This window comes from Ctenocephalides felis, unplaced genomic scaffold (assembly GCF_003426905.1).
Source record: "Ctenocephalides felis isolate EL2017-DRISC unplaced genomic scaffold, ASM342690v1 CF-g0.4_SCAFFOLD_00845, whole genome shotgun sequence".
NCBI lineage: Eukaryota > Metazoa > Arthropoda > Insecta > Siphonaptera > Pulicidae > Ctenocephalides > Ctenocephalides felis.
Window position 1 is genome coordinate 70426132 of NW_020536999.1, and position 20166 is coordinate 70446297.

Consider the following 20166-nt stretch of genomic DNA (forward strand, 5'->3'; position numbering starts at 1 on the left):
GTACGGTGTAATGGGCCTACATCTGTTACGACTTACACCGTATATGTCCTAATACAATCAATGTCCTAAGCGAGCGTTTGTTTCTGGTTAAACAATTTAAAACTTAAAACTAGTAGTGAATGGCATCGTGCCTTAAGGCAAATTGCTGGATCTACAATACTGGAAGTGAAATATTCGAAGAACATTAAATGTTTTCCAATAGATTATTATAAATGTTGAAACTTTCATTATTCGTTTTTTATAGACAAAATATAAAAGCTAATAAGTTGGACGACGTTTATACCTATTTACATGAAAAGTAAATAACCAAACATAATGAAGCGGAGTAAGAATTAAGGATCTAATCATTTTCTACGAATTATATAAACAGAATTGCAAAGATAAAATGTATTTAAGAGAATTTTAGAATTTTAGCTAGAGTTAAAATTGAAATCCGAATCATTTTTGATAATAAAAAATAAAATTTTGGAAAACAATTTTTTTGCCTTACTAAACTAATCGTTTCTTCACAAGCAAAATTATTTTCGAATCATTCGAATCAGATCATATTTTTTTCTTATTGCTCGTTTTAACAATAAGATTACAATGCTCCCGGAAACGTGAATTCTTATGTTATCATTTCTAAATTGCCTAAAGATTACTTTGAAAATTTGTCTTAAACCAAATGCTCTGTGGATGGAGTCCTTATCTTATATAAACATACACATATATGTGGATATATATACATATACACAAACACACACATATATATATATATATATATATATATATATATACAGGGCCGCATTTAGTAATTTGCCTCCCTGGAAAACTGACATAAATGCCGCCCAATCCCTAGAATTGTACTATAATAGTTTCTATATATGTATCATTTTTTCTAAAAAATAACTATTTGATTGCAGAAAATTTATTACGCATTACATACTATAGAATAGATAGTGGTGTTTGGCATCGTGCCTGAAGGTAATTTTCTGGAACATTCCGTACCAAAAATAAAAATTAAAAAAAAAAAATTTTTTTGAGAACTTTAAAAAAAAAACAATTTTTAAAAATAATTGACTTTTATGAAATTTTGAACTGTTTTTAAAACAATCGCGCTGCTTCAGCTGCATAGGTACAAAATATAGAAGCGCGTAAGCGCCGCTTTGCAGTCTAACAGAAGTCATGGGTTACAGAACTTATTGAAATGTAAACAAAACTTATACTTATTATTAAAATATCTATAATTGGACAAATGACTAGAGGAATGGAACAGTTCGTCGGAGATTAAGGGACGATACTACAAGGTAGTCAACCCCAAACTGAAGATGAAACCGTGGTTTCGGAAATATGCAGATGAAAACAGAGGTACAATCGTATCATTAACTAGATTGAGACTTAACCATAGAAACTTCCCTGCACATCTAAAAATGCTGGGCATAATAGTGTCAGAATCGTGTCCTTGTGGAGCACAAACTGGATCATCTGAACACATCATACTAGAATGCAGTCTATTTGAGGCAAGCAGGGCTAAATTGTTAGAGCAACTGCACTCTATGAAAACGCTGATCAAACCTTCCAATTTGGATAACAATTCAAATTATTGCAAATATTGTAAGGATAATTACAATACATAATTAGGTTTATTAATGATAGTAAAGTTAAGTATAAGTTATTAATATAATATACTAGCTGACCCGGCAAACTTTGTTTTGCTAAATAAGGTATATTCTAAACCATTTCTAGCTTATCAAAAATATTAATACTTTAAGTGCATAAGGATGTGTTGTTTGAATGCTGTATACAATGAGGTATTATAAAAACAATAAACCCCATTAGTTTGTCTATATTTTGTCAATACAATCAATCTGGAAGATTTATACACTTTCTATAGAAAACATCGTATAATCCAATCCAAGTGTTTTTTGGTCATTCGACTTATTAATTACGTTTCAAGTTTTTCAGATTCTTTTTGGATTCTGGATTTTGTGTATAATTGTAAATAATACTACTGAGCTTATGCAAAAGTTTCAAATTTTGCCGAGGAGAGATAGAAAATGAATTAAGTATTTCTTCTTTGACATGCTTTTTGAGAAGTTTCAAGTAACATTCGATGAATTAAAGTAAATTTAATAAAAACTATATATGTAGAGCAGGGCGAGACACAAAGGTCCAATTTGACTTTGAGCAAATATTAATGATATTATATAAATCAAACCAATTATATCACAACAAATAACACATTTCAAACGAACAATTATCTGACTACGTTCAGTAAAACTGCCAGCTACTTCATCATTGTCTTTAAAAAATTAGTTATCTAGACTTTTTTACCATATAGGCGTAATAGTAACGGCCTATAACGGCCTTGTAACGGCCAGGTGGCAAACAGGTTTAATGGCTTATTTTAATTTTAAAGGTATTTCACAAAACAATTACATTTTTAACTAATGCTAAAAAACTACCAACAGAAGAAAATACTTTTATTATGGATTTTCAAAGATTACCGCTTATCTTCAAAAGCAAAGTCATAAAAATCAAGGTTATAGCTGACTATACATCTTTTTTCCTCTACTTTCAAATATTGTTGTTAAACAATCCTTAACTTCACTGATTTTTGATACATCGGTGGTGGACCTTTTTAATCCCGGACCTTCATATATTACTATCTATTCTGCGATAAATTCTGCGAAATTATAACTGGAAAAATGTTATTCGACAAAATGTCCATTTGATCGATACCAAATTTAGGTTCTGAATTTAAATAACATAAATAAAAAATAATATAACCTGGAAAATGTTTTATAAATACCAATGAGTATATAATTATACAAATGAGATCTTTCAGAGCACCGGGTTTGGAAAAAAAGGCCAAAAAGTCCATTTTCATATTGACATTTCAAAAAGTTGATATTTTGAGTTTCTAGTAGCACTTGCGGCCCGTTTACTAAAGTTATTGTATATGAATAAAACTACAAGCAAAACTACTTGCTACAATTTAATCATAATTAAATAATATTCACATAAAACATCCTATTAAACATAATCGAACATCATCTGTCAAAAAGGTTTGACATTTCAAGTATTTAGCCACCGTCCATTGTTTTATGTACATTACGCTTCAACAAAAATGTTCAAATTAAAAACGTAAAGTTTCTACGCGATTTTGAAATAATATCTCACCTTTCCGACCATCTCTGGATTGGCACGAATTTTTCAAGACTAAGACTGGCCAAATCGATTCAGCCGTTTTCGAGTTTTATTCGGACATTTGAAAGAGAGCTCCATTTTTATATATAAGATATACTACCTACATATTGTATATTATGTATGTGGCTAAATGTTTATCAGAGGCCAGTAGAAGAAAAAAAAATCTATAAAATATCTGATAAATTGATGTGCATATGTCTAATGATCACTTTTGACCGCCAAATGTTTCTTTCTCATTTTTTTTATTGGATCACCGTAACCCCTAAACCTGCCTCCCACAAATGTAAGCAGTTCTTCATTTTGTCAATATATGTAATTTTTTTAATGATCTTGGACGCTCCGTTTATCAAAAGCTGAATTATCATTTTTGGCATTTTGGCCAAAATTGACAATTGGACCAGCCTTGCCAATAACTAATCAGCACGTCCCCTTGTCGATTGGTCCCTGTGGAAATTGACAAGTGCTCTGGACATTGACTTGAATAATTAAAAAGATATTAAATTTGTATTGATGGGGAGAGGTGCTGATTAGTTTTTAGTTTTGAAAAATGGTAATTGAGTTTTGATATTTTGTCTCGGAAATAGCTACGCAGCGCAATTGTTTTGAAAAAAGTTCATAATTTTCAAAAAGTTTCAAAGTATAAAAAAAAGTTTTTTTAAAAGTCAGTTTTTTCATTTTTATAAAATTTTTAAAGTTCTATATAAAATGTAATTTTTAGTACAGAAGTTCCAGTAGTTTGCTATAAGACACAATGCCATGCGTCACTAATTTTTTTTTTCGACGCTATAAGCTTGAAAGTACACAAAGTTATCTTAAGAGGGCTCGAGATCTGAATAACGTATTTTTCTTAATAAAGTTTCAGCTCGTTTATGAATCTTTATATTAGCCAAATTGCCAAATTTTGTTACTCATTAACCAACTCATTAACCAATTTGATAAATTACGTTCGGGGAGGGAGGAAAAGCAAAATAATAAATTTTAATAATCGATTAGTTGAGCCCAAATTTTGCATTACAATCGTGTTATACTTTGTTAATTATATTTCTTGAAATAAAAACTGTTATTAAAAAACATTTGTTGATTATATTGTATAGAATTTTTCTCACTATCCAAATTTGGCCGCCCCCGAACATTTGCCGCCCTGGGCAGTAGCTCTGACTGCCCTACTGTAAAATTCAGCACTGTATATTATATAAATAAAATATATATAGATATATATATATATATATTTATATATATATATATTATATATATTTATAATATAATAGATATATAATATGTATATATAATACTAATTTTAGGAAATAAAGTTACAATTCGTTTTTAAAATATTTCATAAATAATTCAATTATCTTAAGGTCATCAATTAGTGATAAACTTTGTCTAAAAAACCCGTTGCGATAAAACTTTTTCAACCGAACATATTGTTTATATATTTTTTTAAATAATTTAAAATAACAATTTAATGATTTGATAATTTATTTTTTTCATTTTTTTACAAATTCGAGGTTATATGATTAATCGCAACAAAAATTATAAATTAAATGGCACAGGCGAGATAGGTTGTGTTAGTTTTTAAAAGTTTTTATTGAAACAAGTTTTTTAGTAATAAAATATATTTTCGTTAGAACTACTTCAAAATGAAGATAATTAATTTAATAAATTGTTTTGGTGTGATATTGTTTTATTGGTGCACCTGCAGCTTGCTGACGAATATATTAGCTACACCTAATTTTGCAGGTTAGGATTTAAAGTTTACTTTAAGTAATTGTAATGTTGTAAAAGTAAAAGATTATGAATGATTTGAAAAAGTTTATCAGAAAGTCAAATTCGCTCATTTTAAGTTTCAGGTTATTCGGAATAATTTAGGACAAAATTTAGAAAATGTTTTTACTTTTCCTTAGTTTGGAATCAAGTTACTTTAATTAGTTTGGTGCGGCAATAGGTTAAGCCAGTGGTTTCCAACCTTTTTCAAACCACGCCACCCGCTCTAACAAATAATGAAAGTAACAGTAATTATAATAATCTATTTGAAATCATTTATTATTCGTCGAATATTTTATTAAAGTACGGGTAGTTCCAGCAATTTACCTTAAGGCACGATGCCATGCACTATAGCTGAATATTTCAAATCGGTTGATCCGTGCTCCCAAAAACGTGGACAAAAAATTGTATTCATACACAAGCACACACACACATACATACATCCATTTTTCTAAATTATGCCAAAATGTTCAGAAACCTTTGAAACGTAAAATTTTCATTTTCGATTTTTGACGATTACATTAACTTGCCCTACGGAAAGTCATTTTAAATGTAAGTAGGCCTTCAAACAAGTAGATAAGTAAATCACATACACAATTGATATTGATTAAATAGATTATTTATATAAATCGAAATCACTCAGACACAGTTTGCAAGACCACTTACTTACTTAGTTTTAGTTTGCTACTAAATTTATATTAGAATTAATTTCAACTATAATACAAAACTAGTGAGGGAATATGGCATCGTGCCTAAGGCAAATTGCTGAAACTTCCCGTACCATAACGAAATGTTGAGGAATATGACTGTTTTCAAATAGATTATTATTAATATTGTAACATTGTCTAATATTTATAAGAATTATATAAACTGAATGCAAGTGAAACATATTTGTAATTAAAGTATATAGAACTATAGTCAGAATTATAAATAAAATCGAATTATTTCGATATACAAAAAAATTTTTTTAAAAAAAAAAAAATTGAAAAAAAATTATTTTTTCCAAAATCAATTTTGTTAAGACAATTCTTAAATCATTTAAAACGGACGCTTAGTTCTCTCAAAAACTGCTATTTTTTACACATTTAGCTCCGTATCTTCGAAATGGCTGGGCGTGCTTTTGCCAAAAACTAATGAACACTTTTTCCAATCATTACTAAGAATGTTTTTTAGATCATTCAAATCGAATGCTGCGTTCTCTCAAAAACTCGATTTCTAATTTCTGCACTCTTTGCTTTTTTCTCCGTAACTGCTGGACCTGCTTTGCCAAAAATCTCTCATCAATCGGAATCGAATTTTTTTGAACCATTCAAATCGGTTGATCCGTGCCCTGAAAACGTGACTGGAAATTTGTATCCATACATACATCAACACACACCACACATCAATTTTTTCTGAGGTATGCCAAAATGTTCAGAACTTTCAAAACGTCGAGAAATGTAAAAATTTTCAATTTCGATTTTCGGCCCATAACAATAACTTACCCTACGGGAAGTTAATTATAATTAATTTAATAGCAAATACAGTAGCTATAACGTTGTTCTTTATTTAGATTTACGCTTCCTTTTTGATTGATTATAATTAAATTTTTTTAATTGTTTAATATTACTATTTTATAGAACTAATTATGCTGTAATTATATCTGAAATAAAAAAATGCTCTAAAAAATAAAAGACACAATAAATAAAATAATTTTCACTTCTTAAGATACACTTCTCTTTATTTCAACATTTTTGGTGTCGGCATAACACTACCATAAAAAATATTTAACATTTTCTATGGAAAATCTATGAAATACATGTAACGTAGCTATAAAGTAACGAGCAAATATCTGAAGTAATTGATGTTCATAAGTATACGTAGGGAAAAGTCCCCAAGTGGCGGACACCTAAGGTTATTTATAAATAAATCAAAAAATATTCTACGAAATGTTTATTAAATCATGATTTATGTTAGATAACAAAGCTAGAAATCAAACTAAATTAACAAAACCGCAATCTTTGCTAAAAATAATTAATACTATCATTCAAACTTTGGTATCAAAAAATATGATTTAAAACAGTGGCACCTAGTACCGGACCCTTCGAAATAACCTGCATTGATCACTTATGAAGCCATCTTCACACTCTGGAATGTCTGCACATGTGTCTTTGACGAATATTCTTATACGAGTATATTGCAAAAAAAATCACTATTCATCCACCCTTTTGGCTGGCCCACACCGAAGCTCTCAGCATTCAACATAAGCTTTTCATTCTTTGACTAGGAAATACGAAAAATGGGGGTATGTTGTGAGCGTTAGCACTCATACAGAACAAAATTAAATAACTGGAATAAATTACGTAAATTCTCACAAGAAATATCAATAATGTTTATGACTACGTATTATGACTTAGTGTCCGGTGCTAAGGGACAGACATGTTCGTTCATGTGGTGGTACCTACTAAAATTGTTTAAAATATCAATATTATTCTACCATTTTACGGGTAACAATCAAGTACTACTTTTATTTTTGAATGCCACTCAAATGTAAATGCATAAATATACTAAAATTAATTCCATTGATATTTAGGTGACGCCGTGATTTTGCGCCTAAAACAGCAAACGGTTGCTTCCGCCGTGGCCGTGTGCGTCACAGGCGAGGCTTGGCACGTGATCCTGTACCTGTGTGCCCCCCATGCTCCTATCACTTGTATTTTGAAATGAAAAATTTATACTCGCTTAAATAACACGTGTTAAATAGAGTGTCCGGTTCTTGGTGCCGTCCGGTGTTACGGGACTTGCCCCTAACTACCACGTTTTATTAACACAACTATTATACGTTATGCAACATATTATTAACCTAACAGTTTTTTACTTTAAACTAATATAATTACCAATAGGCTAAATATAAATACTTGTGTTAAAACATTTTTTAAATTTTCTATGCGTATTTATACTGAAAATGAAAATTGCATACATTTACGTATGACTTGCAATCAAATTTTTGAAAAAATGACCAGAATGTTTGAAAAAATTTATTAATATTTTGTTTCAGTTCAAAACCATCAGTCACAATCCAGCATCCATGCAATAGGCGAACTATTGAGTGGTAATTATTTTTTCAACAATAAAAACCTGCAAATATTTCCTTTTTTCAATTTTAACATCTTTTGCCATTTCTAGTGGATCCAACACGGAAACCAACCGTCAAAAGTTTCTAATGGACAGATGCCTGGTACATCAAATTGTCAGTATATTTATTTATAATATACAATTTTATCACTTGTTCATTATATATTATGTAAATAGTTATACTTGTTATAATAAGTTGAATAATTTATATTAAGTTTATTATTTTAGCCGGGTCTGGAAATCAAATTCGTCAACCTATTCCTAATCAAGACTTAGATGTTAGAGATAGGCTTAGTAAAGGTAAACAGATCTTTTATATAATTCAAAATTTTGAGCAGATTTATTCATCTGTTTATTCATAAGCAAGTCGTGGTCAATAATATTTTAGGATTATTTTGGTATAGCTGTCTTGTTATCTTAAACGTTTATAGTAAGATAACAAAAAGTAAAGAGAAATATTAAGTTCTTGAAGTGTTGGTACATTTATTTCAGTTCGTGATTACTTCATAGTTGCATCCAATTCATAAGAATTACCAGCAATATAGTTGCCACATTTATCCCAACTTATACGCTATTGGTTTCTGCTTGTTTTAATTTTAACATTTATGTAATTTGTCTCAAATACAGTTTAGGGATCATCCTTTATTTAGACTTTTAATATCTCTATAATAGTTTACTAGGAAGCTTTCTGCCAGTTTATAAAATAAGCTCTCATTGGAATCTCAGCACTTTTCTAACAAGATCTTTAATATTATAACGCTTTAAATGGCTTTTATTTCTGTCATATGCTTTCTTGTACCAAAATTTAATTTTCAAAATGAATTGAATAAATTATACTTTTTATCTCAGCATTTCTCTCCTTTATATCGCTTTCTCAAATAAAATTATTGTTACTGCCCTCCCTAATATATATTTCATTCATAAATGATTAAATTCTTTATGTAATTCTGTTAAGTATATACGAACAATTTTTTTCAGAACCACCATCTTGTGAGCCATCTGCTACTTTCGTACCAGGACAGGGTAAGATTTGCAAAGACCAGTTGATTTTTGAAGAAAGTTTTACTTTAGGAAAATTAGACAGGACGAAATGGAAGCATGATTGTCATATGGCCAATATTGATATGGTATGTAAGAATTTTTATTATTGTTAACTTCCCGTAGGGTAAGTTATTGTAATGGGCCGAAAATCGGAATTGAAAATTTTTACATTTCTCGACGTTTTGAAGGTTTCTGAACATTTTGGCATACCTAAGAAAAAATGGATGGATGTGTGTATGTGTGTGTGTGTTTGTGTGAACGTATGTATGGATACAAATTTCCAGTCACGTTTTCGGGCGCACGGATCAACCGATTTGAATGAATCAAAAAACATTCGATTTTTATTGATAGGGAAAAGAGCTGATTAGTTTTTGGCAAAGGCAGGTCCAGCTGTTTCGGAGATACGGAGCAAAGAGTGCAGAAAATAGAAATCGATTTTTTGTGAGAACGGAGTATCCGATTTGAATGATCTAACAAACATTCAATTAGTAATGATTGGGAGAAGTGTTTATTAATTTTTGGCAAAGGCAGGCCCAGCCATTTCGAAGATACGGAGCTAAATATGTAAAAAATGGCAGTTTTTGAGAGAACTAAGTGTCCGATTTAAATGATTCAAAGAACATTCTGCTGCGCCTGCCTTTGCCAAAAACTAATAAGCACTTCTCCCAATCATTACTAATTGAATGTTTGTTAGATCATTCAAATCGGATACTCCGTTCTCACAAAAAATCGATTTCTATTTTCTGCACTCTTTGCTCCGTATCTCCGAAACGGCTGGACCTGCCTTTGCCAAAAACTAATCAGCTATTTTCACTATCAATAGGAATCGAATGTTTTTTGAACCATTCAAATCGGTTGATCCGTGCGCCCGAAAACGTGACTGGAAATTTGTATCCATACATACATACACACACACACACATACACACACACACATCCATTTTTTCTGAGGTATGCCAAAACGTTCAGAAACCTTCAAAACGTCGAGAAATGTTAAAATTTTCAATTCCGATTTTCGGCCCATTACAATAACTTACCCTACGGGAAGTTAAAAAAAAATCGAAATATAAAAAAAACTAAATTTTCAAAAAATTCAATTTTTTTCACAAACTCTCAGAAATCTCATTTTTGAGATTTTTGATAATTTTTTTCAAAGTTTTCAATAAATTTTAAAGGTTTTTTTTATCTTTCCGTAAGGTAGTTATAGTAATGGGTCGAACTTCGAAAATGAAAATTTTTGCATATCTTTACCTTTTGAAGGTTTTTGAACATTTTTCCATACCTCAGAAAAAATTAATGTGCGTGTGTGTGTGTTTTGTATGCCCGCATTTTTTCGTTCACGTTTTCGGGCGCACGGATCAACCAATTTGGAGTTGTTAAAAAAAAACATGCGATTCCTATTGATAGGGAGATGGACCTGCCTATGCTAAAAACTAATCACCTCTTCTCCCAATCGTTACAAATTGAATGTTTTCTATATCACTGCTACGTATCTCCGTAATGGCTGGACCCTCCCTTTGCCAAGAACTAATCAGCACGTCTCCTTATCAATACGAATCGAATGTTTTTTGAATTATTCAAGTCGGTTGATTCGTGTTCAAGAACGAAAATTTGTATCCGCACACACACACACACACACGCACACACATACATCCATTTTTTCTAAGGTATGCCAAAATATTCAGAACCCTTTAAATTTAAAGATATATAAAAAATTTCATTTTTGATTTTATTCGATTTTTTTGAGATTACTATAACTTGCCCTACGGGAAGTTAATTACGGTACAAGAAGTTCCGGCAATTTGCCATATATATGTATATTAAGGCACAATGTCATGCACCACTAGTATTATATTTATTTTACAGGACAACGAATTTGTATCTTACCAAGCAAAACCTGAAAATATTTTCGTCAGTGATAAAAGTTTAATGTTTCATCCGACTGTTTTGAATGATGCAGACTTTGTTGAAAGCGGAGAATTGGATCTTGCAAGCACGTAAGTCAATCTATTAATCGAATAAATAAATAGTTATTAATGAATAATGTATTTATTTCGGAAGAAATTTTATAAGCGTTGTATTTACCTTTAGCGAAGATGTTATTCGGAAAATGAATTAACTACTATAGTTGAAGTAATTTTATTAACTTCCCCGAAGGAGAAGTTTATGTTTTCATCAAATTTCGCTAATTTTATGTTTTCTCGACGTTTTAAGCCATTCTGAATCGAATGAGACCAAATTTGGAAAAAGTATGTATGTGTGTGTGTGTGCGTGTGCGCAAACAAATTTTTTGCCTTAAATCAACGATTTCTCAAAAACGGTTGCACCGATTTCAAAAATTTAAAAGCATTTGCAATCGGCTGCACCCATTTCAAAAATTTGATGTATTTCGATAAGGACTAGCGTTTATCAATTTTGTGCGACGATCGGCCTAATCGTTTCTTTGTAAATAGCAAAAAAATTAGTATCGTTTTTTTGGCATTTGTCAAAATTAGACCTCTCATCGACGTTTTCTCAAAAACGCCTGGAACCGATTTCAGAAATTTAAAAGCCATTCGATGTATCTCAATGAGCACTATAGTTTGTCAGTTTTGTGAGACGATCTGCCGAGCCGTTTCTTTGTAATTTGAAAAGGAGTGTTAAACTTTTCGTCCACATTTAAGCTCATTCTACCGAATCGATTTTAGAAAATCAAAAACTGTTCTAAAGGTATTTGTTGGGAATAATACTGATTAGTTTTAGGTGAAATCTACCGAGCCGTTTTCTTGTAATTAACTATTGAAAAAAAAATTTAAGCCGATTTTTATGAAACTTTCTTTGGCGATGTATATCATGGTCTTAGAATTTACTGAAATATTACGGCCTTACGACAAGTAGTTTAATTTTAAAAATTCATCAAAGTTTGAGAAAACGAGTAGTTTTGTTGACGTTTATTAAAATTACAATTAGATGATTTACCTGGTATAACGATAGATTACTTGGTCTTAATGAACATACTAAACCATTAAAGTCCTACGAAAACTGGTTCAATTATAAAAATTACTGATTTGTGAAAATTTGCTTTTAGAGAATACCCCGAGTTAACGTGTTCGTTCGTTTTCAATTATGTGTAATAAATCCTCTCGGAATACTTCTAATCACTCATAAATTAATTTGTTTATTATTGATTAAGTCGATTATTTACACATATCGGGAAGTTCATGTAACTTGCCTCAAGGCTAAATACCAATACCAACTAGTTTTATTTATTTATTTATTCATCAGCGAGCCGTAATCAGTAAATGATAAATATTATTTCTCTTCATAAACTTGACAAGAGCTAAGTATTTTACAATATTCATAGTAGCTGCACGATTCTCGCATCTGAAAAAAGAGATGAAAAAAAACATTCGATTAAGACCACCATTCAAGCCCAAAATTCTTGCACAAGGTTGCGATTTAAAACCGTAAAAATGAAATAAAATAGCAATAAGAAACTATCAAAATTATATGAATAAAACTATCATAAATAAACATAAAGAACATGGTTGTACAAGAAATCAAATGGTCAGAGTACATAGATAAAACAAAGGATTACGCAAGAAAATAGTTATTGAAATCAAATTGAGAAAATTCTGTAATGTCATAAAAAGTTAATTCTTTAAAAAGTTTAACTAAAGTAGTATGGAATTTTTTGTTATCTAAGTTTCGGACACTGAGTAGAAGTTTATTTATAAGCTGAATATGTGCGCGCCTTAATAAGTTTGTCTGGTGTTGTAGTTGGAGGAAACCGAAGCCATATTAAAAAGTTTCGAATTGTTTTTGATGAAAGATAATGTTACCAGCAGAAAAATACATGGGAAAGTTAGATATTGTGCTTTTGAAATATGGGCTTGCAGGAGGCTTTACTGGGCAAGGGAAAAATTATTCGTATAGCTCTTTCTGAAGCTTAAAATAGAAATATTTTAATTAGTTTGGATGAAAAACCCCAGAATTAGATACCGTATGAAACGTGGGAGTTAAAGTTGCTATAATAAACTCAAAGAAAGCAATTTAAACTGAGATTATGATCAAATTTCAATGAGAAAGTCCACAAAAAAGACGAGAATTGATTAGTTTTCGAGTTATATATAAAAATGAGTGGACCATTAAGGGGGGCGATACATGTAATCGCCTTAATTTTTACCATTTTTTGAGGACTTTTTAATTTTTGAAATTTTTTTTGGAATGTTTGAAGTTTAACTAGAAGCTATTACTGTAAAGTAGATGTGTGCAAAATTTCATTGGAATCGGTTGAGAACTTTTTGAGTTATCCCGCCCGCAAATCTCAAAAATGTCGTTTTGAGAAAAACGCTTTTAAAGTTTTGACACAGAAACAGATAAGAGTACAATAGCACTCAAGCGTCGAGTTGAGGCGTGGCACTTAAATGAGTTTTTATTATATAAATAATGATAATTTTGTTTTGAATATTTACAGGCATATTTTTGAGATGTTATTGTAACGATTTTTGAAAAAAAAAAATCGATTTTTTTTTTCTTGTTACATGTATCGCCCCCCTTAAAATGACTATTATAAAATAGAGATTTGTGATGAAAATTTAGACTTCTATTTATTTTTTAATTCTGCATTAAGTAAATTTATATAAAAAAAATTACCACAAAATCAAAAGAAAAGTGTTAGGTAAAATAATTTTTTTAAGAAAATTTAAGTTTTTTTATGAACTCAGGTTTTCATTGACTGAAATGTGGGTTTTTCAGTATTTTCAATTTTATAAATATCTGCCAAATCATTTCGGATGAGTATTGCGACAAATATCATGACCTGAATATATTATATTATATATAGATATGCTGTATATCTTTCTAGATGCGGTTGTGCACCAATGGCATATGGCGAGTGCTCAAGGAAGGCCATGTTCTATAATATATTACCACCAGTAGTGTCTGCCAGTATCAGATCTAAATTCAGTTTCAGGTATGGAAGAATTCAAATCGATGCTAAATTACCGGAAGGAAACTGGTTATATCCTAGTAAGTAGAGTTTAGGGATGATCGAGACAATCAGGGATGATCAGAAAAGTCTAAAAGTGTAAATAAGTAAATTTGAATTATCTTGAACTAATAATTATTCTTTTTCACAAGTTTTGAATTTGGAACCCAAGGATTACAATCATGGATCCGGCTACAAATCCGGTGCCATGAGGATCGCTTTTGCGAGAGGAAATAAAGTCCTGAAATCCCAGGAAACAGATTACGACTTTGGATCTTCAGAATTAAGTGGTGCCTTATTATTTAAACACGATGATCCTGTCAGGAATATCACCGCCAAAGTTTATAAAAACGTTAATAAGGAATCTTGGGCAAATGCTTTTCATAAATACGAACTAGAATGGACACCCTGTAAGTGTTTATCACTTTCTAGTTAAGATGTTCCAATAATTTTTTGGTATTCTTTCAGATCATGTATGTTTCATAGTTGATAATATCAAATATGGCGTAATATTGCCTCCAAAAGGTAATTTTCCATCTGGACAAAGCCAAGATGTAACTAAAGGTGAAAATTGGAAGAATCATATGCCGATGTTTAGCGAACTGGTAAGTAAGCTTTGAAACACACCACAGATTGTCCAATAATTTTTTTTAGTAATTCTTATAATTTTGCGATAAAGGGCAGTTTGACCACTAATATATTTTACATTTGAAAATCTTGAATTTGCACTTGAGAATCAGAATTGATGTCTTCATTTCAAGAAACCGAAGTGTGTTATTTTTTGCCTTTGTCACGGTTGATTGTAAAGTATTGGCCTTCTTGGAAACTTTCGCTGTGCTGCTTCTGCCACAACCTGTCTGTTTTCAGGGGATGTATTGTTGCGTTAAAAAGACAATTTGCCAACATTGGTAATAGCAGAAGCACCACGATCTGATATTTTATTTATTTTCACTTCCTTCACAGCAATAATTGATTTTTCATAATTCACCACTTTTTGGGAGTTTTCTGTGTTTTAACAGGCATTATGAACGACGAGATAAAAATAAGTAAGTAAAACGTTCGATTAATTGATAAAAACTCTTTACTGTGCAAAAAACGGCATTACGCAAGTGGCCCATGTCTGTCCACAAATAGTGGCCCATCTACAAACGCCTTTTTTGCATATGCATCCCACAAGCACAATGTAAACAATCGGCAAAAAAATAACTTTGCATATCAAAGATTATATGTCTATATAGTATATTGCATATTTACTTGTATTTTTCTCGTGAAAATTCGATGAGAAATCACTTAAGAGCGTACGACGTTAAAAACTTTTGCGACGAAATTCTTAGTGCGTTTCTCTGCACAATGAGGGAGTAGGTTTATAACCTCAAAATGCTTTTTAAAATTGGGCAAGTATCAAAATATTATAAATATGTGCGCGGTTCGACATACATGTCACTAGTCTTAAGGTTATTCAGGTGGCCCTCTCCAACCTGTGGCCCACGTCTGATCACCGCACCCTACTGCAAATTCCATCATTCTTATTTTCTAGACAAAATATAAGAATTGGACGACGACGATTACAGAAAAGTAAATAAACAAATCTAATTAATCGGATTTAAAATGAAGGACATTGTCTAATATTTATAAGAATTATATCAACTAAGTCGCAAAGTTATAATAATTTAGAACTTTAGCTAGAATTAAGATTAAAATCAAAATCATTTTCGAATTTAATTTTTTTTTTTGAGAAATAAAAAAAATCTTCTTCCAGAAGCAATCGTTTCGTCAACACAAAAAGAAAGTTTTTTAAATCATTCAAATCAGATGCTTAGTTCTCTCAATAACTGACATTTTTTATTTACATTTAGTACATTTAGCTCAGTATCTTCGAAACTGCCATTGCCAAAAACTAATCACCACTTTTCCTTATCATTATGAATTAAATATTTTTTGGATCATTTAAATCGTATGTTCGATTCTCACAATAACTCGGTTTCTATTCTCTGCATTCTTTACTTCGTATCTCTAAATCGGCTGGACCAATTTTGCCAAAAACTAATCAGCGCGTCTCCTTATCGATAGGAATTGATTGTTTTTTGTATCATTCAAATCGGTTGTTCTGTACGCCGAAATCATCGGCGGAAGTTGTATCCACACATACACACACATATACATCCATTTTTTAATGCATGCCAAAATATCCAGAAATCTCTGAAACGTAAAGATATGCAAAAATTTTCAATTTCAATTCTTGGGCTATTACAATCAATTACTTTATATTATCAATCAAAAAAATAATTTTTTTTTTCAAAATTTCGAAATTTTCAAAAGTCTGTTTTATGCAAAAACAGCAAACATTTTGAGAGAAGGTCTCAAAAATTGAATTACCATTTTTGGCACTTTTTATCCCGTATCATTAAAATGGCTGAACCTGCTTTGCGAACAACTAATCAGCACGTATCCAAAGCAAAGGGAATCGAATGTTTTATAAATTATTCAAATCGGTTGATCCATGTTTTTAAAATCATCGACAAAAATTGTATCCAAACATACATACATACATATATATACAGACGTACATACATATATACACATACTTGCATCCATTTTTTCTAAGTCATTCCAAAATGTTCTGAAGGTTTTAAACGTAAAGTTTTATGATAATTTTTTTTTTCATTTTTTTTATTATTACTATAACTTACCCTATGGATATTTAATTAATAGTCGTGGCAATTGTGATGATAAATATTTTGACAAAGTTCTTAACTGTGTTGTATGAAGTACGATCTTTATAAAAATATTTTCACGAATTATGTTTTTACGGATAAATAAAATACCAGATCAAGGTCATTTACAGTTATATCTAGGTAAAAAATGCACTAATGCGACTTATTTTATATTTTCAAAGAGCAGTTCAAAGAAGAAATACTTCATTTATTTTCTACCTCTTCTCGCAGAAATTTGGAATTTTGTAGAAACTCAGTAGAATTATTTAAAATTATACACAATTCCAGAATTCAAAAAGAATCTAAAAAACTTGAAAAAAAACAGCATCCGATTAATTGGAGTTTGTAATGGCAATATAAGTGGAAAGATCAAAAAAGACATCGATTGGATTATACCATGTTTTCCATAGAAAATGTATGAAACTTCTAGTTTGATTGTATTAACAAAATATGGACAAACGAACATTGTTAATATAAATTATATAATATAGAAAAAAGAAATTGGGGTTTCATTGTTTTTGTTTCTCAAGGTCTATAGCATTCAAACAACACATTCTTACACACTTAAAATAAAATATTGATATTCTCTAGACAATGCTTAGAAATACATTACTCAGCAAAACAACGTTTGCCGAGTCAGCTAGTATATATAATATAATTTGTTTATTATATTACAGATGGTTGTTCGTTTAGGCTTAGGTGCAGGAGGAATTACCGATTTTCCTGATGGCACATCCTCCAGCAGTTCCAATGGTGACTTTGCACCCAAACCTTGGGAAAATTTCAATCCAAAGTCGATGCTCAGGTAGACAGCAATATTAATATATATATATATATATATTAGGGTGGTCCTCAATATGGACATTTTGGCATTTCTTTGCTCCCAAGGGCTCAAATGCTTCCAAATTATTAAAAAATAATTCTTTAATAAATTAAAGTTTAAGCTCTCAATGTTAACATTTAGATAGTGCGCAATTCAATCAAAGTTTTGTATGGAAATAGCATGAGAAAAATTTCAAAAATTTTAAAAATGTTTTTTAGATATAACTTAGCGAACAAATGAATGAGTTTTATTCAAAATTCGACGCTCTACATATCAAATTATAAAAAACCTGTTTTGCAGAGCGTCGAATTGTCAATAAAAGATGACACGAATTGTCACTTAATTCATTTGTCGCTAAGTTATACCTAAAAAATATTTTATAAAATTTTCGAATTTTATATATATATATATATATATATATATATTTATATATAAAACCGATTTTTCTTGTCGTGAGCCTGATGGCTAAGGTTGGTTACGACGTATGATTTTTTTCTCTTCGAACTCATGGGTTATATGCTGATGTTCCAAAGAAGACCAAATTTGAACATTCTTCTTAAAATTTAGTATGTCAGTATGTGATTACCTCATATATCATTTTCTCTGTACTATATAAAGAAAATGGTTGTTTCGAAATTTTGTTCGTAATAAATATGTTTATGTAGTTCCTACATAACTAGCACTAGAATGACGAAACGGGTCAAATTAACTCATTCGAACTTCTAATGTGATATACATAACAAATTTATGTCATTTTTATATATTTTTTTGGTTTTTATAGAATAATGAAAAGTATACAAAAAGTTTTTTTTTTTTCCTTCCTACTTCCTTACTTCCTAAAATTCACCGACTCACATTACTTTTTTTTTTCATAAAAATGTGCTAAAAACCTTTTATGTTATAATTTGTTCATTTAATGCTGTAAAATTATTTGTCACAAACTATATTTTGTTGAAGTTGTGCTCATTATCTCTACTATATATATGCCAAATAAACCAAGACAATTTGGAATAAAATTTTGAAGCAAGTACTTTCAAAACGGTTTTTCTTTTTGGAGCAAGAATAATGCCAGTGGATCAAATATACTCTTGAGCGACTTTGTTCTATTTAAACTGACTAAGCCATATTTAGGTAGTAGACAAACTATTATAATAGATATTTTTACAAGCCTTTCATTTGCAAAAGTTGAGGCGTGTTAGATGGCTAGCCAGACCCAAAAAGCGACGAAACAAGTCTCGTGAGATTAGGGCTATATTTCGTTCGTTCGAATAATAGAGAAGTAGTATTTTGTCATGTTGTTTATCATATTTGGAAATTTAGCAAGTTAAAACAAAACTCACTCACAGCAAGGTAGCTTTCTCACATTAGTGTAAAGCAAAATTTCACACTACTTGAAAAACTATCATAAAATCTAGTGCCGACATCCGCGACAAAATTAAGCTAGCCATTCCAGAAAACAACCGTCGTGTCATACGGGAATACGGGTTTCACGCGACAACAAAACTTCTTTGGTCTAAACAATACGATGAAATAGAAAAGAATTGTCACAATTTGCAAAAGCAAACAAGGACACATTGATACTCTACAAAACTTTATCAAACGGGAGCCTGTACACTGACCAATAAATAAAAAATTATTTTTGAGCTCAAAACATCGCAATGTACAAATTGAAATTGAAAAACGTTTCTCAAAAACTATATCCTTCTATAGTTCTTTTATAATAACACCAAGTATTTAGTCGAAATACTGCATGAAATGGCGCAAAAATATAGTATCAAAGCAGGTTCCCGAAGATGACCCATTCACGTGTTCTACAATATTTTAGATTTGGAAGTAATTAATGATTGGGTCATATCTAAAGAGGTGACTAAAAAACAAAAGGCAAAAAGTGTTTGAAATAAAGTTTTTTTAATAATAATTTTTATTATAATAAAAAACAGAATTTTTGACAATTGAGTCAAATTAACTCAATCAGGTAAAATAGGTACTCCACCCACCTGCGTCATTCTAGTGTTAAAAGAGTATGTTACTAGTAGTCAATAAACCTGAGATGAGTAAAAATAGTAGATTATAATAAGGAAACTATTATACTAATTAAAAATTTCTCGAACTATATTAGTTTACTGTTATGAAAAGTATTTTTCTGTTTATCTGTATACTTTGCACCACCCGAAAAATAATTTTATATATTATATATATATATATATATATATATATATATATTATATATTATATATATAATATCTATGCATACATAAATTAACATTTGTTTCAGGTTCTGGCAAGACAAAGACAATTGGCAAAGGACATGGAATACACATAATAGCGATTTGATAATTAGAAGCGTTAAAATTTTCGCCGTCTAACTGTAAAGTTATAAATATATACAAATGATTTATTATTTGATTATATCCGATAGTATTTTGATAAAACTTGTTTTTTTTTAATATACTTTTATCACACAACCATTCTATAGGATATGCGGTGGTCAAAGGTCCGTAAATTAAAAGGTCCACCACCGATATTTTGAAAACATAGTTAATAGAGAAAAAA

The 20166-nt window shown here is 30.3% G+C and overlaps 1 protein-coding gene across 1 annotated transcript; it reads left to right on the plus strand.

Annotated features, from left to right (window-relative positions):
• Positions 1 to 1409: 1409 nt before the first annotated feature.
• Positions 1410 to 17599, plus strand: LOC113388098 (beta-1,3-glucan-binding protein-like). Its single transcript, XM_026625508.1, has 8 exons — positions 1410 to 1593; positions 8296 to 8367; positions 9046 to 9194; positions 10974 to 11104; positions 13954 to 14117; positions 14229 to 14486; positions 14545 to 14681; positions 17468 to 17599. Exons 1-8 carry the CDS (start codon positions 1410 to 1412, stop codon positions 17597 to 17599), a joined length of 1227 nt encoding a protein of 408 aa, XP_026481293.1.
• The last annotated feature ends 2567 nt before the right edge of the window (positions 17600 to 20166 follow it).